A 26,432-nucleotide genomic window follows, 5' to 3' on the forward strand; every position below is an offset into this window, starting at 1 on the left:
TCATTGGTGCTTAATGTCTTGCTTGTCACAACTGTCTTGAAAACATACTTAAAAAGCTTTGCTGTAAGCTTTAAAAAACACCTTTTGGCATCAAATTATCATCAAATCTATGAAAACAACCAGATAAGAATCTTGAGTCTAAATTCCAGAGAGTTTGAAAATCAAATCTGAAAGCTTTTCTCCTTTTTTGAAGGATTCTTCTAAAGCTTATGGTCTTTTTCTAAAGGGTGAAGGACCGTGTGAAGGTTATCCGTTGTTTTAGGATCTTAAGGCTCAGATAAAAAGAGGGGTTTTTTTGGTACTTTTAGAAGCACTTATATGTCGTATTTTTTAAGAACAAATCTTTGCATCTTTGTGAGATGGACTGGAGTTGATGAGCAACGTCTTTGTCTGAGGACAGAATTGAACACTTTTTAGTTTTTTAGCTCAAGTGGTGTGACTTGCTTTCTGAACTCCAAAATAAATTCAAAACACAGCCTGAGATGGACAAGTTGTTGGATGAAGGATCTGTTTAAATTATTTCAAACACTTATGGCTCCACATCTGTTGATCTATGACTCATTTTCTGTTAAACAGGACGAATGGTTTTCAGATTCCTTCACCTGGAACATTACCAGAAAAGGAAACCATCACGGTCACCGAGCGGAAAGGTTCAATTTCCATAAATAATAATCAAACTTAGTGCACTGCAACAACAACCCAAGCAGGTGGTAGATTGCTGTCTTGAACTGAAGCAACAAATCAGATTTAAATTTAAATTATATGTAAGAGTTGAGCTGTAAGGGTTTCTGTTTCAAGCTGAGTTTCTGCGAGAGTCCAGATGAAAAACAACATGAATAAGGAGTTTGTATACACACTTATTTATTCATTTACTTCCTTTTTCATTCTCTCACTTATGTATTTATTTTTCTTACTTGTCTTTTTTATAACTTTTTCTTAAATTGTATAGTTTATTCCAACATTCAATCATTGCGCTCACTAATTTAGTTTGCACAAATAAGTAACTACATAGATATTTTGGAAAAGTACGAATTCTAAATATTTTGAATAGAAAACATTAACTTTTATCTTCTTTATTTATCATAAAACACTAAAATACGTTCATTTCAGCTCATTACTGATTTATAAAACAATGTGATTTATAAATATAATTAAAAACAAACAAAAACAAAACAAACAACGAGGAAAAAATTTTAGAAATCTGGAATAAAATTTGTTGTATTTCTTGCAGATTAAAATAATCTTATAATATGTTCACCTTTAACAAGTCATGTCTATTTTCTAGAAGTTATTTTTTAAAAATACTTTAGAAATAAATTCAATTTGTGATCTCTGTTAATGAAAATCTCATCTCAGATAAAACAGATTTATGCTTTTTCTAGGCCATTTGTGCATAATCGGTTCAGTCATTGGAGCATATAAGAAGAAATCTGAATCAGTTTCTTTTTAAATCTTGGAAAAATTACCGCAGAGACTAAAAGCTAAGATTTAGAGGAGAGGATTCTTCTTGATCATGGAGATATTGAGAACAGATCTCTAACTCACTCAGTGAGGAAAAATATTAAACATACAGCTGTTCTCACCAACAAAACATAGCCTAGTATCACTTATGTAAAATAAATATGAACAGAAAAAAAGATCAATTCAACTTTCCAGACATGGTGGAGTAAAATATTTTACTCTCTTACTCTCGACGTAGTTAGAGGGACCCTAGGGAAGATTATACATTTGAATCACAAAAAATATTACTGTCTAAATATAAAGTAGACTTTTTGGGTTGAAGTGTGTAAAAGACCAAGGTCATCTGGAAGAGCTTTAAACCCTAATTAGCTAGCACTCTCCTCCTTTGAATATATTTCCTTATCACCTATTCCTCTCATCACCTTTTGCCCTTTCTTATTGGATGTGTCAGTGTCTGCAGATTTCAAGGAAAAAGCTGATCATTTCCAGTGACATTTAACAGGATAATCATATGCAAAATCTGTAAATTTGACTGTTATTCATTTCTTTAGAAAGGACTCTCCACTGCTGTTGAATAAATGTGTAAAAAAAAAAAAATCTGAAGAAACAAAGATGGGCTTGGTGGAGCTTTTCATGATGAGAGCCTTTCCCTTGTCAGTTAGAATGATGGGCACGCACTAATGAATGCAATTAGACTAATAAGCAGCAGATTTCCTGATAGTAAAACACGGCTAATGCTCCCACTCCCACTGCCGTCTTGTAGTTTCATTAGATGAGAAATTAAAGGCCTGGAGATCAGACAATGTCTGACACCTGTGACTGAAGAGAACCTTCAGCATTATTAGGAGTTCAAGGAGAAAGACTTCCAGATGAGACCCTCCAGCTTGTAAAATAAAAATCACCACATTAACCTCTTTTTAATGAAAGTAAACTAACAAAAGTGAGACATTTTCACTAGTCTTGCAGCTACAACTGATCACAACAGGGGCGCCAAATACATCCTTCTGATAGTTGCAAAGATTGTTGGATTTCAATTCATTTTCTGATCTGCATTATTAATATCACGGAGCCCATAATGATAAAAAGAGTTCTGCTATTTGTACTTCTAAGCCTATTCAAATGCATGACATGGAAGCAGATATGCCAAACAATTAATCGGATTGATTGTGATTAATTCATTATTGAAATAATAGTCGATTAATTAATAGCTGGATTAAAGCAACTCAAGAAAAGGCCATTAGGTGAAAACAAAAAATATATTCAGAGTAGAAATTAAGCTAAAACTGTTATGTACATTTTGCATTTAAGTAAAAAAAACAAACATCTTTTAAAAAAATTATTTTTTAACCAAAACTAATCAAGTAGAATAGTTTTAGCTTGTCTTGATTCAAATTTACTAAACAAATTGCATTTCAGGTGTTAAAGGGTGTTTTTCTTTTTATTTTAAAAAGAAGTTGAATTAGTTGCTTACTTGCAACTTTTTTAGGATTCCTAATATTGTCAAATCTGTAGAATGATATTTTTTATCTGATTAATCAAATAATCATCATAATATATTGATATATTAATTGATTGCTAAAATAATCTTTAATTGCAACCCTACAAATAGAAGAGAATGGTTTTATTTTAGCCAAAACTGGGCAGGTAAGTCACAAATTCTTTAAATTTTATTCTAAACCTGCATGCAAACGAAGATCTGCCTTAAAATAATGATATTAAGAAAACACTGCACCTCCCCATCTCTTTACACTTCACGAAAAACAAAACTAAAAACCAAACTATATTTACCATTTTATTAGCAAGAAGTGCGGAAAGTCCAGTACAAAAGTGCAAGATAAAGTATGCACACTCTAAATTACTCATGATTATTTTTTCAGAATAGTCAATTTAAGACTAAATGTTCAAAGTTCTGCTTTTCACCAACCAAGTTGGCATTAATGTTTTCACTATAAACCTGTTTGAGCAAGAATAAAAATTAACTTGGTGAGGCTTTTATTTGATTATTTTACGTGCTACATCGCATTGTGGTTTATTATTTACACGCGGTTTATTTAAAATAACCGATATGCCTGGATTAGGGGTAATATCTGGCCATGTTTATGCATGTCAGAGATGCACCACGATCAGAAGGAGACAGTTTCCAGTTTGGTCAGGGCTGACCAGTGACCTGCCAACTGGAAACTAGAAATACAGATGGTTTTATTTTTATTTATTTTTTGATAAGTGAACGTACCATAAGTAAATTCTGCCAGATTGTAATTCCAACAAAAAAAGACGTTCTAGTTTTTTAATAAAAAAGATTTTGCACTAGGATGAGGTAGTTTATTGGCTGAATAAAAATTGGTTTCTTTAGCAAAACTGAAGTAGAAACACTTCCAGTTGTTGATCATGTTCTTGTGTGATACAACCAAACAATTTAAGAAAGAAGACGACAAGAAGTAGTTGAAGGATCATGTTTTCTTAACGACTTATCACATGATCACATGTAATTTTAATTGCATTTCTTATTAAATCAAAACACCACTAGTATGAAACAGTTTTTTCAACTTTAGCAGAATATTGGCAAAGTTTTGTGCTCATTTGCAATGGAAAGGTAGATACAGACACACCTACAGTTTAAGCTAAAGTAAGACTTCCTGTTTGTTTTTCTAATGCTATTTCTACTTTTACTTGAGTAAATGTTTGGGTACTCTACCCGTCTCTGATTCTGACCCCTGTCTGAAACATGACACGACTCTACTCACCCCTTGCTCATCCAGTTTGAGGAGCTGCTCTGGGACTTTGGGAGAGTTGAGGGCCAGCCTCAGACACTGGATGTTTAGCTCAGGGATGACGTATTCCAGGACTTCCTTAAGCGGCAGGCCGCGGGCCGTTCCATGCCTAGCCGTGGATGGAATGGCATCCTCCAGGATGGCGCCACGGAGGGTCGTCAGCTGGCGGAAAAGATAAACAAACAAGATTTATTCGGTGAAATTCAGTATGTAACTTCTGGCTCTTCTGTTACATGTGCTGCCCTGTTATTCTGGCCGGTTGCTCCGTTGCGATGCCTCCAAACTACATTAAGGACTCAAATTTAAAATAATTAACAGACTAACCAGGCAATACACGTTGAGTGATCTTCCACTATTAGCCCCATTAATGTGCCAATCAGAAAAAACACACAGTCTGTAAACCCATGCTGTTCTTTGGAAAGTCAAAGACATATTTACACCCAAAAATCTAATTTCTGTCCACACTGACTATGGACATTAGTATCAGCAGTCAATGGCCATCTGACGGAGAGGCTTTCTGAAAAGCAGATTACTTAACAGACTTAGTGTGGCAGGGAGAGTGAGAGAGGCAGCGGTGCAAGCAGTCAGAGAGGGCATTGGGGCTAAATGAGAGGAATTAACTCAAACAGACGCTCCAGTGGTTAGGAAGCTAAAACATTGTCTGGATGCAGCCTGCATGGCCACCATGACCCAGATACATTGCTTCATGGCCGCTTGGCTTTCAAATCCAGAACAGTGCTGGATATCGGTGACATTTCCCTGCCTGACACATCTGTTGCACCTGAATAATTCAGTGAGTGAGACCAGCCAGCATCAATCAAGGAAAGCTTTCGCTGCACCAGGCTGTGCATCTCAGTTTTTGGATTAATCACGTCGTGGGAGCATGTGTGTGCAAGATCAGGTGTGTGTTAAAGACAGCAAGAAAGTGAATATGATCACCACCAAACCCGATTGACAGCTCTGGTTCCTGCATGACCGACCAGGACGACTGAAAACATTGGGGAGCTCAGAGCAGATCTACTCTCACTGCATGACTGAGCCCTAAGCTGGCTGACCTCAACATGCCGAATGCAGTGACTTATGAAATTGTTGCAAGTAAAAAATAAATTTTGCAGCATGTGGCATCTGATTCCACTAAATTTGAACTTTCCAACAAGCAACAATCGTCAGTGAAACCAGAGTTCAATATGTAGACTTCTACCATGGTAGCATATCTTGAGATTTGTGAGCTTTTTTACATAACACATCAGATATACACTGTATAAAATACCATTTTTCCCAATCTCTGAAAATTAAACTGAACCTTTTCTGCGTCAACCACAGATGGGAAGACAACCCAGAAATTTTACTTAACTCTTTTAGACCTAAGTTTCAAATCTTCACCTGGATATTTTTGTTTATTTTAATTGTATGCAGTTCTTTAAAAGTCCTGTGCGTAAACATATTTGCCCATTTGTCCATAACAACTGGAACTTTCAATGTCTAGCAACTTATTTTTGCAATTTACTGTCTATTAAAAGAGACTAATTTCACTCCCTGCTACGGCGGGGGTAAAAATACTGTAATAACCCGATATTGGCTGGAAAGAGTAATGTCTCCCCTTTCAGAAGCCATTGGAATTTTTCAGATGGCCCAAAGTGTCGAGGAATTACAGTACTGCAAATTTGGATGGATCGTCGCAGAACATAGCGGGTTAAGTAAGAGCTGCAGTGCTTTAACATAGTTTTACTTAAGTAAAAAATAAAAAGTAGCTGTTTAAGTAAGGAAATAAATAAAACAAGAGTAAAAATTTAATTGGTAAAGAAGCTATTCAAGAACTTAGAAACTGATCATGTAAGATATTCATCTTTTGTTATGTCTACCTTCTCTAACTTTTGCAAATACATTATTTCAGCCCTGCATCCACTCATTAATCACAAGCGGATTTTTACCTGACTGGTTCTGAAGGTGATCCGGTAGTTGTACTGCATGCCTTCTTTCTCCTTCCCATCGTCCAGCCTCTCCCTGCGGACGCTCACCGCCACGGGCCCCAGATTCTCATCCACCCCGAAATAATTCTGGTGCTCTAGAGACAAGATTTAAGAACGATATTCAGATGTTAGGGGCCAAGTAAACTGCTTTAAAAAATAAGAAAATAAGATTTTCATGATTAGACAAGAGTCAGTTACAGATATCAACGCATAACAAGGTCTGAAAAAACTTTCAAAAATTAAAACTTATACCATCTCACACTACGACTAATGAATTAAAGCAAACAGCTGACTGCAGACTCAACCACAGCAGATAGCCCAACTAACCAACTAATATCAGCTTTTTATACTTGCGTTAAATTTAAAAGGGTTACATTTTTATCACTATAAGAACTTCAAATTTGCCTCTCTACTTGGTGATTGTATGATTTGCTTAAAGACTTTGAATGCAAAATAAATACTAATGATGAAAATCACGTGATTATGGATGTAATAATTAATATTTCAGCAGCAGTTTTGTTTTGAATAAAAATAACTAGAAAATAAAACAAATTTTTTAGTCTTTATGCAAATACTGTAGAATTATATATACTATGAAAATGGTTTAGCAGCCCATGACTCATTAGATACAGCGGCTTTGCTTACAAATCAGATTAATGGTTTCACACCAGCAAAGCATCATCCATCCATTTTCTACGCCTGCTTAATTCCATCTGTGGACTGGTGCCTATCTCCAGCGGTCAAGGGGTGAAATGCAGGGTAGACAGAGGCCAACAACTATGCAATCGCATACTAACATCTAAGGGCAATTTTAACGATCATTTAAGCTAGCATATGTGATTTTGGACGGTGGGATGAAGCCATTTTGAACCCATTTGAATCCTTTTAAAACCATTTGCAACAGTGACAACAGTGTGTAGAACCTGTTTCACAGATCAGCAAACAGAGAGTCAAACAGCACTTAGTGTGCAGTCTCTATATTTATTTAATCAGAAATGATTCGTGGAAGTTTGTAGAGCTGTCTTTCACTAAAATTATAACTTAGCTGCAAGAAATTTGGGGTAAGTTTACCCCAGCTTTCCACATCAAGAGACTGAAATGTTCACCCTTTTTTAATTTTGTAAATTAGTTCAGTCAGATTGGGTGGAGAGCATCTGCGAATGTTCAAGTCTTACCACAGATTCACAATTGGACTTGGGTGTAGGTCATTGTAACACATGATTATGCTTTGATCTAAACCATCCCATTGCATCTGTGACTGCATTTTTAGAGACCCTTTGCTACTAGATGCCCAATCCATCTTCCAAAAACTGATCGATTTCCCTGATTCCGCTGCATCCCACATCATGTCACTACCTCTATTTTCAAAGTGACCATGCTGTCTTCAAGTTAATCGTTTTCCAGCTTCACAAAAAGTTCAGTTTTTTCTCATCTGACCAGAAAACCTTCTTCCATGTGGCTGCTGTCTCTACTGTAGAAGACACATTCTTGTTGTCTTTCTATCAACATTTCACCAATTTTTGCATCTTTTTTATGCATACAAGATTTGTAGAGTTACATGTAGTTCCTCCACAATTACCATTGACTTTTTGGCTCCTTCTCTGATTAATTATTACATTTTTGTATTTTTAGCTATAAGGTAGGTTTCCTCTCCAATTTTTGGTACACAGATGGAACAGTGAGGCTCAAAACTCCAGAAATTGTTTTATAAGACTGTCTTAGAAAAGCAGTGTCTTCAGTCAGAGGCTTCTTCAAATTCGCTATAACACAGACCGCTACAGGCGATCTTTCTTGCCCACAGACATCACCATCTACAATAACTCTTTGAAGAATTTTGAATCAATATGAGTTATAATTTCCCTTTGGGATCAATACAGTATTTTTACATTTGAATTGAATTGAATTGAATTGAAATGCAGAGTGAAAGTTTGGACTGGTCACTTTCGGTCTGTGTGTAATTATTTCGGTGTTGTAATACACAGGTGGAAATGTCCAAATGTCTCTCAGTCTCAGTTAAAACCTCCTACACACTCCCACAACCCCAGACAAGATTAAGCAGGTATAGCTGATGGACGGGATTATTGGATGAACTTGCCAAGCAATTTGAATGAGTTGTTGATAAAAGGAGATTTGGATAAATTCTGAATTAAGTACGGAGTCAGATGATTACGGGAGGGACAGTCATTAGTTCAATGACAGGTTATATGAACAGTGAGGAGCCAGACTGGAAGCAAATCTAACATATTTGGTGCAAAATCTCTGAATAATAGATTAGATGATCCACTGATCCGTGGAAATCCATCCCAAAATACCCATGGAAATTTCCCAGAAAATCTCCCAAAGACAGTTCACACAGAAATGAGTGAATCCGATTGTCCTGAATCTGATGCAGTGCATCTTTATTTATCTAAGCTCAATTATACCACCCTCCCACAGTTCAAGATGTCAATCAGCAAAGAAACATTGTAATAATCTTATGTCCAGACTGCAAATGTGATGTAACAGATAAAATAATCAAATAAAAACTTCAACAAGTTAATTTTTATTCTTGCTCAAACAGGTTCACAGTGAAAACATTAATGCCAACTTGGTTGTTGAAAAGCAGAACTTTAAACATTTAATCTTATAATGTCTATTATGAAAAAATAATCATGAGTAATTTAGAGTGTGGATACTTTATCTTGCACTTTTGTACTGGACCTTCCACACTTCTTGCTAATAAAATGGTAAATATAGTTTGGTTTTTACTTTCGTTTTTCGTAATGTGTAAAAAAATTTTTACCAAGTTGGGTTTTATTGTCTGTGCTCGTCAATTTGCTCTGCTTTTTATATGGAGATTTTATCAATGTTTGTAAATTAAATAAATCCATTAAATCACACATAAAAAACACAATACATATATTTCATTTTTACAACTTAAAAAAATAACATCGCAATCACTGAATGGCTCTTAAAACAGTTATTTTGTTACTTTATCTATAACTTAATGTAATTCCTGAATTTTAGCCATGAGGATCCAAAAGTGAACAACTCATCTTCCATCTTATATTAACAAATTTTGGTCTAGGAGACTCTAGACTAAAAAAGTAGTAAAACCAACATTTGTCAGTCAGTCAAAAAGTGAAACTGTCAATAAGTTAGACAAAAACTTACATAAAAAATAAAGGACATTATAAAACTGAAAAATCTGTATTAAATTTCACTTTATTTTATAGAAATTTTGATTTATGGCATTAGGCAATGGAATAAGAAAAAATATCTGGACTTACAAACTTGTTTTTTATGCTCTCCTACACAGATTCATATCAAATTCCAGACTTTTCAAGATGAAGAATGAGTAAGAGTCTATTTTAGACATTTCTACCAGGTGAACCAACATGTCTGTATCCCTGTGCGTATGTTTGTGTGAGTAGACTGTGGACAGGAGTGGAGCTTTGTGAGCATTTTGCAGGGTCTTGAGCAAACACTCTCTAATCCGGCCTAAAGCTGAAGAGATAGACCTGGATTCAACAGACCACAAACAAAGACGTCAGCAGAGGCCTGTAGCACTGACATTCGCAAGGGGAGTTCAGCCATGAAGGTTTTGAATTCATGCCATGGAGTGTGTGTTGTCTGTGTGCCGCCAACATGAAAAGAAGCTGCATGAATTATACATTTATTGCAGAAACCAGGTTGTCTGGTGAATGTGTGGCATGTGAGCGACAGAGGGCCAAGGGGAAATACTACAAGAGGTATAAGGTCAACGTTTAGAAGGCAACTCGACATCCAATAGCAAATAGAGGGTGAATGAGAGGCCAACATCTATTTTTCAATCAATTTCTTTAACATGTCCCTGGTGCTCGTTGCAAGCTCCACAACATTTGCAAAATGGATTACTTGACAATCATGTCAATTGGGATTTATTTTGGCTTCATCTCCTGTCCTGCTGACCCAAAAGGTGCACAGATCCCTTAAATAAAAACCTATTTCTAATCCTGTTTTTATGTTAGGCTTACACTCGCTTTACTGAAAACCCTGACAATCCACATGCAACATGGCCCTGGCTGCTTCCAGAAAAGGTTAACCTCTTGGTCTGAAAACATATACTGCCCATTAGGAAATCCTGGGGTGAAACATCACAGTTTGCCAGGATAAGATAAGCTGTAGTCACTCACTCAGTAAGGTCAATGTTCAGTCCAGGTTGATAAAAGCCTGCCATGTAACACTGACACACGGTCAAGTTTATGTGAGAGCGCATTTGCTGTGAAGTGCAGGTGATGACAAGCTTGTCCATCCAATAAAACACCTCACAAAGGAAGGGCAAGGGCTAAATTCACATACTATGCAAAAGGCATCTTCTGAAAAAAAGCTTCATTCTATTATTTACAGTGCCTTCCAAAAGTATTGATAACCTTTTAACTTTCATTTATCTTAGAAGGATTTTATGTGATACACAAACAACAAAAGTAGTGACTTGGAACAGTTTGCACATCCATTATGACAGAATAAGTCTTAATTCTCACTTCAACCTAAACCACAATTTGCTCATTTTTATAAATATTTGCTCAATATTCGTATTCAAAATAATCTGCTTCAAAATCTTTATTATAAATAGAGATATGAGAAAACGTATATTGCCAAGATTAAATTTGTGTCATTGCTGGTGCGGCCCTCCAACACATTCCAGATTTTTCATGTGGCCCTGTGAAAAAATTAATTGCCCACCCCTGATCTAACATGACAAGCGAACCCTATGTTTGTCATGTTCCCAACATGGATTGCTATAAAATGTAAAGAGTCTTCCTATGGTTTTCTTCTTGCAAATCCTCCGTAGGGGTGAGATTTGTAGCGTGTTGGTTTATCACATAAATCCTAATAAAATTAAATGTAGTTTACAGCTGTAATATGACAAAGTGTGGAAAAGTTCAAGGGCTAGGAATGCTTTTGCAAGCGACTGTAAAACAGACAGTAAAGTAGAGAACTCTGTTGGTATTTAAGCAGCTAAAGCTCCACCTGTTATTGGACAAGCAATAAGTGAAACAACATCTCCCCGTGGATACGTGGGATCAAAGGTAGCTCCAGTCACGCCACACAGAGCATCTTTATGAAGAAGCTCAGACATACGAGTGTAAAAGGTGAAGCAGCTGTTTTCTGATGGGCTTAAGAATCGTAATTCAATCAGCTCTGGGCAGCAAGAACAAGCGGTGAGAAAAACATATATGTTGCAGTGATGGGTCTAGGTCACATGGCATTGCCAGTGTCAGCCAAATAGGTGTTTTAATGAGGAGTACCAAGACCTTAGCATAGTTCTGCTGACCCTGAAGCTTCATATGAGAGTCCCCACTCCCCACTGGTCCCTATGGGAAACAGCTGCAATACACCCTCATTCACCTCAGTCTTCTCACATGACTGATCAGAGTTTCTTTGTAAGGAGTGGGCTGAAATCTCAAGGAAGATTTGAATGTTTTTCTGTAAAGGCACATGGTTGACCCCAACACAAACCGGCTATTGTTCTGGATGTTATTCCATTTGGTCCTTTAGGAAGATATTGGACCTTCTTATTGTAGGCAAATGTAGCTGAACTTGTATGATTCAAGGAAGGGCAAATGGCCTAATGGACTCTGTACGGGCAGAACTGACGGAATCAGTTCTCATTGTTGAAGATAGTGACAAAAATTGTGTCATCTTGTTCTGATCCTCATGCCGTCTGGCCCTTCATGTCACAACCCCTGTGACAAACCTTTAGCCTCCTCTCCAGTTATTGTGTGGTTAGTCTGAATTTCATGGGTGTGCTTATGTATGCAGGTAACAGCTCTACACAACTTCCATGAGTCGCTGCTTTGACTATCTATGCAAAGTAGGAAGGATCGTTGGGTAGCAAAGGTAAATAGAACAGCAGTTTTTCAGTAAGAGATCAGATTTTGAGGCCGTGAGAAAGTACGTACTGAAATATCAAACTCCCCCTGCTCAGTTCTAGTCTGATGCGGCGGGAGTATGGCTCACCAATGCTTTTTTTCTCAGTAACGAGAGAAATTAATTGAAATTTTATGGTCCGTCAATTATTTTCTCGTATTAGGTGTTCCTCTGTCATGATTGCTGTGTTTACTGTACAGTTGTAAACCATACACGACAAAACACAATGACATATACAGCCAGGGGAGCTTGACTCGGTGGGTCTTGTGGACCGTGAAAGGTTTGTGAGAAAATAAAAATCAGAAAAACATCTGACCGCACGCTGTCAGTTCGACCTTGTCCCGACCATCCTGAACCTTTTAGTCATTGACTAGTTATCACAAAATCAGTGTAAGTCACCCTTGTCAGCAGCATTTTTCAGTAGTAACTCTTACCTCTTCCATAGAAGAACTTGTGGTAGTAGTATGCTCCAAGATCAATGTGCTCGATAATGTAGCGTTTCACCTTCTCCCTGTGGATTGGCTGGTTTTCTCTTGGCACCTCCAGTACAGAGACGCCAGCATTGGTGCAGTGGGAACTGAGAGAAGACTCAAACGAGCAACTCTCCGACATGCCACTGTAATTGGCACTGTTGGCTCTGGAGAGGGAGATCTTCCTCTCCCCCTCACCGCCGATCTCGTTACGAAAGTGCGGACAGCTCAGCACCAAGTTGTTGCTCTTTCCATCCCCCTCATCCACGTCCAAGTTCTCCTTGGGATTCAGATCCTCTCTGCTCCCAAGCGGAGATTCGAACATGGGCTGATTTCCACTGCTGCAACCTGCTACGCCACCGTCTCCAGGCACAACAACAGTGCCACCTCCCAGCACTCCACCTGCCGTGGCCCCAACACCAGCTGAAGCGGCTGAAGCTCCAGTGGTGGTGTTTTTTCTCTGGCTCAGGTTTGCCCGGCTTGCCACAGCTTCGCTGATGTTGAAAAGCACACTTTGGACGTCATAGTGGGCGAAGCATTTCTGAAAACTCAGGGGTCGCCGGTCGTCCTCTAAAGAGAGTCTCAGGGCATCACTTTCACTTTTAATGGTCCTCAGTCTCCTGAACAGAGAAGTTTCTGTTGATTCCGATTTAAGACGCCTCATAAAGGACTTTTCCCGTTCCCGGCTGTAGAGGAGAGAACTGTCTATGTAATCATAACCTGGAATGTGGACTATCTCTCCTCGGGCAATCTGTGCGGCTGTCTGCAAGCTTGGGGACAAAGAGGCATCACAGCGTAGCAACTCTGGGAATCCCAGAGGCGGTATGCTCCGGTGATCCAGGTTGTCGACTCTGTAGCCTCTGAGCATGGTGAAGAAGCCGTCCCCACCGAGGCCCTGGCGGTCAATGGAGGACGTACTTCCGTATTCACGGTGCAGAGAGGCTCCGGTGTTGGGATTGACAGCGTTCTGGTCCATTATATCCTCAGAGTCAATGTCACTAATGGTGACATCACTGTTGCTCCGCTGACGGATTGGGTGGAGACCCTTTAAGGGAGAGTGGCAGAGAAGGTCGCTGAGTGTGTATTTGTCAGTGTAGTCCACTTCCACACACACTGCTTCGCCTTGCTCCAGTAAATCCACAGCAAGATCCTGCTGTCCGTTCTGGAAAACCGGAATGACACTCTGGTAATTGGGTGAAGGCCGTACATCCCAGCCATCTTTCCGTGGCGGCCATTCTGTCACCCTCGCCCTGACACCCATTTTGGGCATGGCAGGAGTACCGTTTGTTTTCCCTGCACCGTCGGGTTTCACCTGCATACTGGAGGCCGGTGGTCCCATGCTGCCATTCAAGGCCTTGAGTTTCCTGCTGAATAACTCCTCTGACTGCATGGCTTTGGAGTATTCTTCAGGGTCTCCCACAAATCCCACAAGGGTTGGTTTGTTATCTGTCCCAGGGCTCAAAATACTCATATCCTGCTCGCAGATTCTTTGAAGAGCAAACTTTCAGGAAGTGTCCTCATCATGTCATGTGGCTGGAGGGGGATCTCCTTTCCTCAGTCAAAGAGAGAGCCATCATCATAACTCACACAGGACGGGTGGCATCACTACCGACACTTCAGGACGACAAGGACACTCAAGAACAGCAGAGTCTCTTTTTACAGGATACCACCAATACAGAAAGGCAGTTGGAGGAGTCGGATCTGTAGAAAAGACAAAAACAAAAGAGAAAACTGAGCACACAGCAAGTGAAAATTGTTAATTTTAAACACAAAAGCATTTCTTCCCCGTCATAATTAAGGTACATTCAGCTGAGCTGCATAAATGATTTTGCAGCTGATCAAAATCGTAGTAAACTTTTATAATGGGGTAAAATTGAGGCTGTATTAGTTTATGAGCTATGTAGTCTGCATTACAAACTACTGCTAATTAGTGTGATGGGAGGAGAGGGTGCCATTATAGGTTTACAACTAGATAGATATACATTGTTGTTGCTGAGTGCAGCCAGTACTGAGCAGATGGTAGATAAGCAAATCACAGTAACAAGAGGCAGATGTTCACTCCAATGTTTGCATGCCAATATCTGATCCTACCACTCGCACCATCACAAACCCAAAAGATTATAAAGAAAGGGTTTTGTTATAATTTTTTGTTTCACAAGATGATTGCTGTGGGTATTAAAATGCAAACTATCTGGGGCGGATTGTAAAGGAAAGCAGTAACTGATCACGCTTTGTCACACTCCACTCAGCAGCCGTAACATCAGAAGACAATATTTGCTCAACACTGTGTGGTCAGATATGCTGGGAAACTGAGGACACAGGCAGACAAAAGCCTAATATCAGCAGTTTTACTTATTAACCAGAACATCTGAGGGCGAAGAAAAGGGAAGTAAACATTGGTTTTCTTGTCCTTGAAAAACAGCCTTTATTTTTTCTTGGGGATTTCCAGATAGACGTCAAATATTTGGTCCTCCTTCTATAACGTATATAAATATATAATGACCATATCCAATGTAATACAGCGCTGGAAAAAATAAGAGACCACTTACAAGGATCAGTTCTCTGATTTAACTTTTTATAGATATATGTTTGAGTAAAATTAACATTGTTCTTTCATTCTTTGAAATACTGACATGTCTCCGAAATGCCACGCAAACATTAAGTGTTTATTTGCAGAAAATGAGAAATGGTTAAAATAACAAGAAAGATGCAGCGCTTTCAGACCCCAAATAATGCAAAGAACACAAATTCATATTCATTTAGAAACAACAATACTAATATTTTAACTCAGAAATCAATATTAGGTGGAATAACTAGGAGGTTTTCAATGGGGTTCAATGCAGAGGTCTCTTCATTTTTTACAGAGCTATACAAACAAAATGCATATGTCTCATTTAGTCTGTGAGAAATAGATATTATAGTCAGAACTGTGGCAAAAAACAACACATTATATAACATTTATTTCAACTAATTGCCCAGTTAGCATACTTTTAAACATTCAGTAACAAGTAATTGGAAATTAAATGTAACTAAAAAATTTGTGTTGCTAGTCTATTGTTTGTAAATCTACGTGTGATGCACACATAAACTTAGCCAGAGTCATATGGACCCGTCTATTTTTGTGTAGACAACTTGCAGAACTGAATAGTTTAAGATACACAAGGATAAATAGCTTAAAGTAAAAAGAAGAAGAATTTACAGCATCTCAAATGTACAAGAAGGTTAAAACACCAATGATTCCTGCCTGTCTGTATGCTGTGATCTGCTTGATTCACTGTTCACATGTCTTCCCAAACACCTGTCCATGTGGGAAACAGCTATGCTGAGAGCAGCAGAAGTACTAGTCAAAGTAAAGCGCTAAGATAATGTAGAACACGAAAAACTTTGTAGTTTATTTTAGATGGACAGAATGTAAATCAGTCTAAAGCATCAAAAGAGCAAAATTTATGAAGCAGAACTTTTATCTGTGAGTTTCATCCACACATTAGTAATGAGAAGCACTCTGAAATATGCTTTGAGCCAATGTCCTGTCAAAACACAAAAATAATGCTAAGATTAGTCAAGCATATGAAAGAGAGTGCACATGCGAATATTTCCCAAGAACTTCAAAAGCACTCTTACATGAAGCAGAAGAACTTTTCTGCAAGTTTTGTCCACATATTGTTAAAAGGAACCGTAGCAAAACATGTTGAATTATTAAATTATTCAACATAAGAGGATAAAGATGCTAACCTTAGCTTAGCATTCCAGCAAATAAAAACAGTTTCCAGGGGCGAGATGTGAGTTTATCAAAATCTGTCGCTGTATGTGATGAGTTAGATAAAAAACAAGTTACAGAACATTACAGAAGCTTTTATGACCTTGCTAACCCCATGTGGGAGCAGCATAATATAGAAAAAGAGACTGCAGGAAAAAAATAACTGGCTTCTGGATAGATTAATCAACTTTCCATGCGACTGCATGTGTTTTACTTTGGGTCTATTAGGATTATATAAGTGTAATTCGTCTTTGGGTTCATTTCTTCAAACGCTTGTGTTTGCATTAAAGATCATGTTGCAGCAGATCTGGCTAATGAGTCTTCAGCTCTGACCTAAATGCTTTTTTCCGTATTCTTTGGAGCTCATGGTGTGCACCGCATTAATGTGAAAACTGCTCTGAGTTATCCATTCATCCTTCCACATCACAGAAAACATGGTTCCAAATGATCAGTAAAGATAATAAGCTAAGCTGAAGCTTCTCTCTCCCTAAAGTTCAGCTGTAAACACAGCAGATGAGTGTCGCTTCATGCCCTAGTCTTCACCTCATCTTTTATCCACGAGGTCTTTTAGTGTGAAAGCTGCAGATCTTATTTAATTGTTTACATTTGTCTACAATGTTTGCCATCAAAAAGGAGCATAGCCTATTTTGAGAAAGGGAAAATGGTTCACAATGAGATTAGTTGCAAGCCAAACCCAGACAGCATTTTTATTATAAAGTAAAGCACTCACAGCTGCCTGCATGGATGGAATACAGGTTAACGCATGCATGCATGACCCAAATATGTAAGGGAAATATAGTAATTTCTCATGTAGACTCAGTGCTAAATCATTGAAAGCCTTTCTTCTCCTTCATCAGGAGGTTGTTTATGAACTATGTTTCAATAACCAGCAATAAAATGCGACTTAACGTTGCGTCTCATTTATGGGTTCGAGAGGACAGCGCGTTACAATCTTGTGCAATGTGAATGCATAATGCAGCGATGTGCCAAATAATGAATAATGCAACATGTGACCCACTGCAACATAAAGAACATTACAAAAGTGGAATATCAACACAGATCAGATCTGGATTTGAAAGGGTCAAATGGGCAAACATGGGTTTAAAGTGTTTGTTTTTGTTTCCTTTAAATAGTGAAACAGGAGATATTTAAGTATCTGAATCTACTCCCATCAGTTTGATGTTATATTTAAAACTATAGTTTAAACTCTATGTTAGAATTAATATATAATGGAAGAAATAACAGGAAAACAGTGAGTTATGATCCAAAAATATAGGTTATCCACAATGCTTTGCAAAAGTATTCCTACCCTTTTAACTTGTTGCTCATTTTGTCACAGTTAAAATGTAACTAAGTAAAAATTTTATTCCTGCACACTTTGCATCACCCAAAAAAGTTCACCTTTCGTCTGTTATTATTATTACTAGAAAATCTCATTCTGCATGATTTAGTTTACCCTAAACGGGAATATGGAATCTGGAAATAGGATTTCTTATGGCCTTCTTCCAAAAAATATTTTTTTCCTCCCACTATTTCATAAGTGAATAATTCAGAGTACATAGCTGATAGTTTTCATGTGGATTGTTAAAGTCTGCTAAGTTGCCAACTGCTGCTGCACCTCCATGAATTTAGTTTATTTATTTAGTTATCTGTGCCATTCTCTGCATCAATTTTAAAAACCTGGTTAAAAGTGCTCTGTGAGATATTTAAAGTTTGGGATATTGTTTTATAATTAACAATTTTCTCCTTGTATGCTGTGCAATCCTTGATCTTCATGATGCCGTGAATCTAATAATATTCTCCACAAAGGACTTGGTACTTAAATAGCTATTTTACATACAAGCGACTCAATTTACTAATTACGTGATTTCCCATAGAAATTGGTTTATTTATAGATATGAAAGTAAAGGGGTATGATTTTAATATGTAAAAAAAATATAAGAAAATCACATCGTTTATCAAAGTAATACTTTTCCTTGAAGTTGTGACAAGAAGCGACTCCAGCCAAACTCTAAATGTCACATGTTGACCAAATGCTGCCTCTTCACACTCACAATTAGGGCAGGTAACAGCAAAATGTGGCAGCGGTGCATGATGGGGGATCAGAGTTGACACTCTAACAGAGACGTTTCTTTACTTCTGGCTGCGAACAGGAAGAACAAAGACACTGACATAATGCAATCTGATTGCAAGACAACAACACAGCATGTCTGACCTTTCGCTGCTGCCAGTGAAAAAGATACCTTAACAAATACCTTAAGTTATCTGGGATAAAAAGTATTATGCTGCTATTAATTGCTCAGCTCAAAAACAGAGCATTCTGAGTGAATTTTCTTAAACTCTTGTTTACATAAGACTAACAAACAGCAGACCAGACTATTTATGTACACACAGTCCAGCATGTCTGTGTTTCTGTAGCTAAACGGGGTCAAATAGGGCAAATTGGCCCTTATTTCATGTCAGAGACAAGACAGGATAAGCCGGGGAACATGGTGGTCTGTGTTTCCTTTGCCTTTCCTCTATTAGCTACTTCCCCCCACCAAAATGATTGATGCCAGCAGTTATAACACGTCTCACTCTGCATCCAGCCCACAGTTCCCACGACCAATGGAGAGCGCTACTTGGTCAGCAGATTTCCTGCTGGAGTGTGACCTGAAGGCTGTTTTCTGTCCTTTCTTTTGTTGCCGTCTGCACAGGAGAGGCAACAGATGGAGGGTGGGAGGTCTGCTTTTCCAGCAGCCCTCTGCTAACTGGAGTAATGCACTCCTATTAGGCCTGTTTTAGGCACAGGGCCTGGTGTACAAGGGGACTGGATGGAGATAGGGAGAGACATGGAGGCCTAATTACAGTAATGAACTCATTTTCTGTCTCTGATGTTGGATAGTCTGTCTTTCATCTTGGTTCATCCAGATGAGCTGCTCTGCAGTTCAGCCAGGTCTTAAAATAATCCCCTGACATTGTGGCCTGATTAAAGGCTCTATAGATATTAATTCACTGTCAAAAAAGTGGATACATTCAGTCCACCACCCTGAGATTAATGCACTTCTGTTGCCAGAAGCAGACTTCAACTGAACAGGATGTAAACTGATTGTCGCTACAGATGTTCTGATCAGGAGTTTTTCTCAGATTCCACTATTGATCCAGTCAGATACTTATCTACAATAAAGGAAATATTCGGTATATAGCTTGAAGATTCAGTAACTTTCTAAACAAATGTGGATAAATCAGTTTTACTCACCTATCAATGACATTCCAGATGCAGTAATATGCGCTTTTCTTAAAATTACTTTGTCTCAAAACAGTAATTTCCTGAAAAGGAAATGGTCTACACTTCAGCTAGCATGTTTACTTTCTGTTTTGATATGAGTTACTGATTATATATATATATATATATATATATATATATATATATATATATATATATATATATATATATATATATATATATATATATATATATATAAAATTGACAGTCAAGCTTGAAAAAAACTTAGAGGAAACGTTGATCTCCTGCTTCATAAAATTAGTGATTTGAAGGTATATTTGTCCTCAATTTCTTTATCTGTCGCAGCTGGACTCTAGTTAACATGAAGGAACCAAGAGTCCAAATGGACAGAAATGTCCAGAGTCCCTACTGATGTATCTGAACCCCAGTATTTTTCAAATGTTAATGAACCACCGAGTGAAGCTGATATTGCACAGTTTTTAGTAAATTGGATGGTTCATGTACAAAGGCGACATGTCTGCACAAAATATCAAAATTTGCATAGATGTCACAGGAGGATTTTATTGCATGATCCTGACGCTGCTGACTGCATCACTTCAAACACTTGAAAACAGTATTTATATTATTTTAAAACTAAATTCCTCTACAATGTAAAACGTTTCACTCCATCCTATCAAATGCACATAACATCAAAGCCAAATATGTTGTTTTTTTTTGGGCTGACAGGGCTGCTGTGCCACTCTGAGCCCGGAGGTGAAAACAAGCCTGTGATTAAGGTCAATTACATTTAATGAAGCCTTGTGTAATTGAGTCATAAAAATGCTCCTCTGTTTGCTGCAGACAGGAAGTCATTGCTGGCCTCGTCCCCAAGATGACGAGCTAAAACCGTCACCATCTTCCCCCCTCTGCAGCCGAGTCAGATACAAGCCAGGAAGATTACTGAAGATTTCCGGCTCATGCTCGTCATCAAAAACTGATTCAGGCACCGTTGCCACGTGGAGTAAATTTACAGCTTCTTCCCAGCGCACGCATTAGCCCATTTGTCTCTGTTCCAGTTACCTGCCTGCCGTCATCTTCTGTGGAGACGTTGCATCCCATCAGACGTTTGGATGTGTCACATTGTGTTCATCGTTAACAGCCAGGAAGGAAAAGAATCCGAGTGGAAAGAAAGCAAACCTGAAGGCAAACTCCTTATGCTTTGCTGCCCACTATTTGATTCCTCAATAAACTCACAATAAAAACAATGAATCACTCGCAATGTCACTCCATACTCAGAAACGATCAAGTCCACCCTCCAAGGACATGATTTAAAACCGAATAAGAGCTCTGCTTTCAATGCTTCACAGAATAGAATATGTTTTCAAAGTTGCAGTGGAAACTGGAGGTGTGTGTGAGTGTGTGTGTGATGCATCAAATTCATCACACTTGCAGTAAGAGAAAGACGGAGGGTCACGTCTGTAACTAGACAGCCATTTTCTAGTTTGATGAAAAAACACTTGTGTTTCTGCTTCGATGGAGCAATTCTTCAGTCTAACTGGGTTACTGCGAAGTAGAATGCGAAGTTAAGAGGAAAGTAGAAAGCGGTGGGGCAGGAAGAAGAGTTGGGCGGGAGTTTTGCCAAATCTCGCTCAAAGTGTTTTCTTCAGTTTAACCGGAGATGCAATTAATTGGGCAATGTTAGCCTTAAGAGTTCATTACAGGGGCCTGGGAAACCAGGCATGCCTTCTTCCCCAAGTGCTTCCACAACCGGAGGACCCTTCTGAAGGGGTATTAAGACTTTCTAAGTGTGTATCTGCACCATCGCTCGCACTCGCTGATGCTATGAAAGTTTAAATCAAAACACACCATTCAGCTTCTCACTCTTTTATCTGCAGCTCCAACAATTCAGCGTCGCAACGGGGAAGAGTTTCCCAATTAGTGCTGATGCCAAAGCCTCTCCATTGATGACAACCCCTTATCCCGTCTTCCTGCGCACAGCAATGCCTCAGTGAGCCGGTAAGAGCTCAGTCCTCTAACTCCACCCTTTCTTAGAGCTCCAAAAGGAACACCCACGTGTGGAAGCATTGCCTGCAGGGAGTAATGCTGAGATTTTAATGACCAGTGTGAAAGCAGGGTCACACCCTCCGTAGGAGGTACAGAAACCAATGAAATTAGTTGCACTCAGCTCTCTCTGATATGTGGAAACAAGCGAAATACACCCAAGCTCATCCGAAAATATCCTAAAGGATTGCAAGTGTTTATTTAGGTTAATCAGGATTGCATGAGTTACAGAATTTAAGCAATTCAGCAACATCATCCATTAGTTGGGACGTAGAGTTATGTCTCTCACGAAGGCCAGCAATAATGGAAAGATAGGAAACCCTGGCTGGTAAATCTGTACAGTACATGTGTCTGTATTGTAGACTGAGAGGATATTTGCAGTATATTTGAGTTGTGATGCTCATGAAATCTTGATTTAACCCGAGATGCAGAGACGTCACTTTCTTAGAGCAGCATATCGTCAATCGCCATAGAAACACAAGGCAGATAGACAATGTGTGACAGGAGGAAAAGCAAATGTTTGCTTTTAAGATGTGTCAAAAATAAATGCATCACATTCTTATTGTTGTAGAAACTGTAACGCTCACTTCACTGCGATATTTAAACTGCTATTCATTTCAAAGCCAAAAAAATAAAATACTTTTGAAGAGTTTAACACAGAACACAAACAGGCTTACATTGGGTCTCCATTCTAAACACATGACTGAGTCTACTGATCAGCAGGAATTGGTGAGAACAAGACTTTGCAGACACTTTTACATGCTTTTATCTGCATACCGTGAAAATAAAAAGCCCAAAGCAGGGATTAACTTGTCTGTTACGGACCTGTTGGATTGCCTGTGAAGATACAAAATGTTTTTCTCTTGAATGCATAATGTGCCCAAGTCTCTTCATTTTTAATTATTCATCTGCCATCTTGTCTTATTGCACCAGGATTTCCCAGCCAAAAATCATCAAGCTATCTTTGCTACTATAATTAATTTTGCAGGGCGATAAATTGTCCCAGTAATTATTGTGAAAAACTGTAACATTGTTGTTTCGATTTTCAAGTAATGGGATAAGAATGCGAGTTTGTATGCACTAGAATTGAAACACCACAACCAAAAACAATAAATAAAAACCTACACACAACAGAAACCATAAATAAAATGGGTTATAAAGTCTGTAAACAAAATTGACAGTCAGAAAATATTAAACATCAGAATGGAAGTTTTTATGAAATCAACTGATTAATTGCTTATTGCATCAGACTTAACCACAATCCACCTTATCGAGCACAACCAAAATCAATGCAGTGTATTATAAGCCTGGCGGGTCACCAGGTCTTTTTAAAATGTTTGCATTTTTAAGACTTTAAGGTTGGTTTTCAGATATTAATCTTCCAATTTTTTAATAACACATAATTATCAACTGATATTTTCAAATTTCCTGTCAACTTTAAAGATTTTTTATCTCAAAAAGACAATAAACCGCTGGATGAATGACTGCCGTACCGCCCAACCGCCAGGCTTAGCAAGCTGAACTCCAGAAAAATCTTGAGAAACAGAACGCTGTGTACAGTACACATGCTTCCACAGTGAGCAACAATTAAAGGCTTTTTGTTTATATCTCAGCGCACACAGACTGGACTGGACATGACCTGACGACAGCAGAACAATCAGCAGAGATAAAAAAGGAGGTCAGCCAGCAATGAGTAAACATAAACCATCACTGTCCCTTCATTCCCTGGGTACCGTGTCACATACTGGACTGTGGGAAATGCCTGCACTGATGCCCTTTCTGCGCCCCAGGTGCAAAGAACAGACGAGAAAAAAAAAACATTTGAAAAAAAGGAGACTGTGTCTTTAAGTTTCTTACCACTGATGGCTGCTTCTTAATCTGTTTCACTTCCAAAGACAAGGCAAGAAATCTTTAAAAAAGATGTTAGTACAAAACTTCTGCTTCCCACAAACTGCAGACAAAGTGTGAGAAGTTTTCTGCTCAAGTGCCCGCCAACGGTCGACTCACCCCACCTAATCTGTCAACATCAATTCACTCGCACGTAAAATTAAACACAAGTTCTGTTTGCTTTGCTGTGGACTTTGGGGTTTGGACTAGTGGTTATTTGTAGCTGTGGTCTTTTATCCTGTTTTTCTACATCAGTCCCCACTCGAGTCTGCTCTGTGTTGCGTTGTCTGTGGCTCCATCTGGAATGTGGCGGCTACACAGCTGAGGCTAACGCTCAGGGGTCATCTCATGTATGGACTGCACTTAATGTAGTTGAGAAAACAGTAAGTGTTCACCCGACACAAAGTGCAAAATCGTAAATTGTTTTTATTTTCTGCCCACATTCAAACGTCTTAATATCTACCAGATGCTGCTGCAGACGGAAAAGGAGCAGATTCCAGCACAAAAAGGATTTTTAAAGTATGGTATTTAAATGAAAAAGAGAGCAGAAAGAATAGCCTTTCACATAACAGACTTTGTGTTTTTGTCATGAGACAAATAAAGCACAAACGTTTTCAGTTGATGATTTAATTTATTGTCGCAGAAACTTTCTGACAACACAAAGTCGAAGTGGAAGACCTAAAAAATCAACATCATGTGTCAATTTAAAGAAATGGATATCCCTATCACCAAATGGAAAACATGGAACGATGGTGGCTGGCTTTCCAAAATTACTGCAATTCTTATTGATGTCTCATTTACGAGATCACAAAATTACCTAGAAACAACATTTAAACCACTGTAGGCCTCAGCTGAAGTCTGTTTTTATGATTCAACAATAAGAAAGAGGCTGTGTGAAAACTGAGATTCCCAAGGCAAACATCACTGCAGACCAAAAAGAACACAAAGACCCATCTTACATTTACAATGTTGAGGAATTTTGGGACTCATGAGGCAAATGTGTTCATCTGGTTTTAATCTTAAAACAGATTTTCAGAAGAAGACCTCATCCTAATAGTCAAATATGATGGTAGTAGTGTGATGGTCGGTGGCTGCTATGTTTCTCCAGTTTGACGTTTTGTAATTTATGGAACCGTCTGTAGGAGAAAATCTAAGCATTTGGATAATGACCCTAAACCACCCATCGATTCATGCATCGGACACTTGCATAAGCATTAGTTTAGCAATCGGGTGTGAAAACCCTCAAGCTGCAATTGTTATCTGGAGGTCTTCTAATTAAAAAAAGAAATCTATAAACAGCTTTGTTAGCACTGGATACTGCTCTCAGCCATTTTGAAACTGTGAAACAACGAGAACTAGTGGCACAGTAAAAGGGTCCGGTGTTTCTTTAAAAGGAACGTTTTCTGTAAAATCAACTTGTTTTAGCTTTATATTGTATTATGATGTTATTTTCTAATCCCTCCCATCTGCAGAACTTATCTTACAAACTACTCCTCAGACCAAAACCCCTAGGAATGGTTGTAAATGGCATCATGGAGGAGCGTTGTTGTGATGACATGCTGAAGAAAGAGCATCGCTAAGAGCAAAAGCTTATCGTTAAATTGCAAACTCAGATTCCTTCTAATAGAGCCGGTCCAAAGCGTATGGCTAGGAAAATATAAAGATTATGAAATATAACCCAGTTTTTAGTCTTTTAAAGGTATTTAGTGATTTTTAGCACAAAATTAAAATGTGCCAAATAAATTGGTTCCCGTGTTCTTAGGTTCAAGTGCCAGATATTGTTTTAGGAAGACCTTTATGTGTAGAGATTAACATAATTACTAACAACTGGGAACTGAACTCCAGTCAAATAACGACATGAATAACCTGTGAATCTGGGCGAGGCCTTAAAAATGTTGGTCCACAAAACAAAGAGCTGCTCTTGTTGAGTTACATTGAACTTCATTTCATACGGTACAGCCGTGTTAATGCTGGCTGTGCAAATGAACAGAGCTCCTATGGGTTGAACTGAAACTGGGAGTCTCTTCCTGGTTGCACTGCCAACTGGCTGTGAGCCCAGCGCCTGCCAGGCAGCACACTGCCATTGTCCTTTAGATGTTTCTGGGTGATCTGAGAATTAAAATAGACAGGACAACTGATCCCCTTTTTATTTTTTACATACTGACAAAGAACAAGAACTGTGATGAATATTAGGTGCACAAAGCAGCTAATTGGCAGATTAAAGTGGTGTTGAAATCCTGTCATGGACTTGAATAGTAACAAAGAGTGTCTATTCTGATAAAATATTACTGAAAAGTGACTGGGAGGGCTACATGGTTACCATGGTCACAGGACTGACAAAGCATTGAGTTTCTGGGAAAGTTGAGTACACTGCAAAAATAATACAAAATTTTACAAGTATTTTTGGTCTAGTTTGTTGTGGAAATATCTTACTACACTTAAAACAAATTAAAACTAACAAAGAAGTAACTTTTCAGCTAATAGTTAAAGGAGTTTGTTATGCCTTATTTCAAGCATAATAAGATATTTGCTCTAGAGACTAAAATGTTGGTAAAATGTTGTGTTTTTTGCAGCAAGGGCTGCCATGACCATAATTAACCTGCCGACATCAATATTTTAATCGACATATTGTATTATATTTTGATTTCTTCATAATTTTATTTCACTTTTCTAGCAAAGGTTACAAAATAAACAGCAGAGTGACTCCCTCTCAACAGCTAAAGTTTTCTAAAGTTTGGAAGTAATTAAAGTAAGGTGATGATAAATGGGGGTTTTTGGACGCTTTCTATATCCAGAGGCTGCAGATGATCTGACAGTAAAGACGGAGCCTGTTTTCCTCTGAAGGTTTATTCATTATGCTAAATCTATTAAACTTCTGCTGTTTAAATCAAATTTAGTTGTGTAATCAATGCTACTATTAGTCACAATCCACCATTAGGTTCATTTATTTGAAACAAA

General features: G+C 38.2%; 1 protein-coding gene across 6 annotated transcripts in view; it reads right to left on the minus strand.

Moving 5' to 3' along the window:
* LOC122842047 (signal-induced proliferation-associated 1-like protein 2) overlaps positions 1 to 26,432 on the minus strand; it is a 178,313-nt gene that overhangs the window by 125,895 nt on the left and 25,986 nt on the right. For all 6 annotated transcript variants that reach the window (XM_044135548.1, XM_044135547.1, XM_044135552.1 and 3 more), the window contains 3 exons: positions 12,529 to 14,265; positions 6,164 to 6,297; positions 4,206 to 4,394 (listed from right to left, as the gene is read on the minus strand). In XM_044135548.1, coding sequence (XP_043991483.1) covers positions 4,206 to 4,394; positions 6,164 to 6,297; positions 12,529 to 14,035 — 1,830 coding nt within the window. In that variant the 5' untranslated portion in view covers positions 14,036 to 14,265. The remainder of the gene's footprint in view (positions 1 to 4,205; positions 4,395 to 6,163; positions 6,298 to 12,528; positions 14,266 to 26,432) is intronic.

This window comes from Gambusia affinis, linkage group LG13, assembly GCF_019740435.1.
Source record: "Gambusia affinis linkage group LG13, SWU_Gaff_1.0, whole genome shotgun sequence".
Taxonomy (NCBI): Eukaryota; Metazoa; Chordata; class Actinopteri; order Cyprinodontiformes; family Poeciliidae; genus Gambusia; species Gambusia affinis.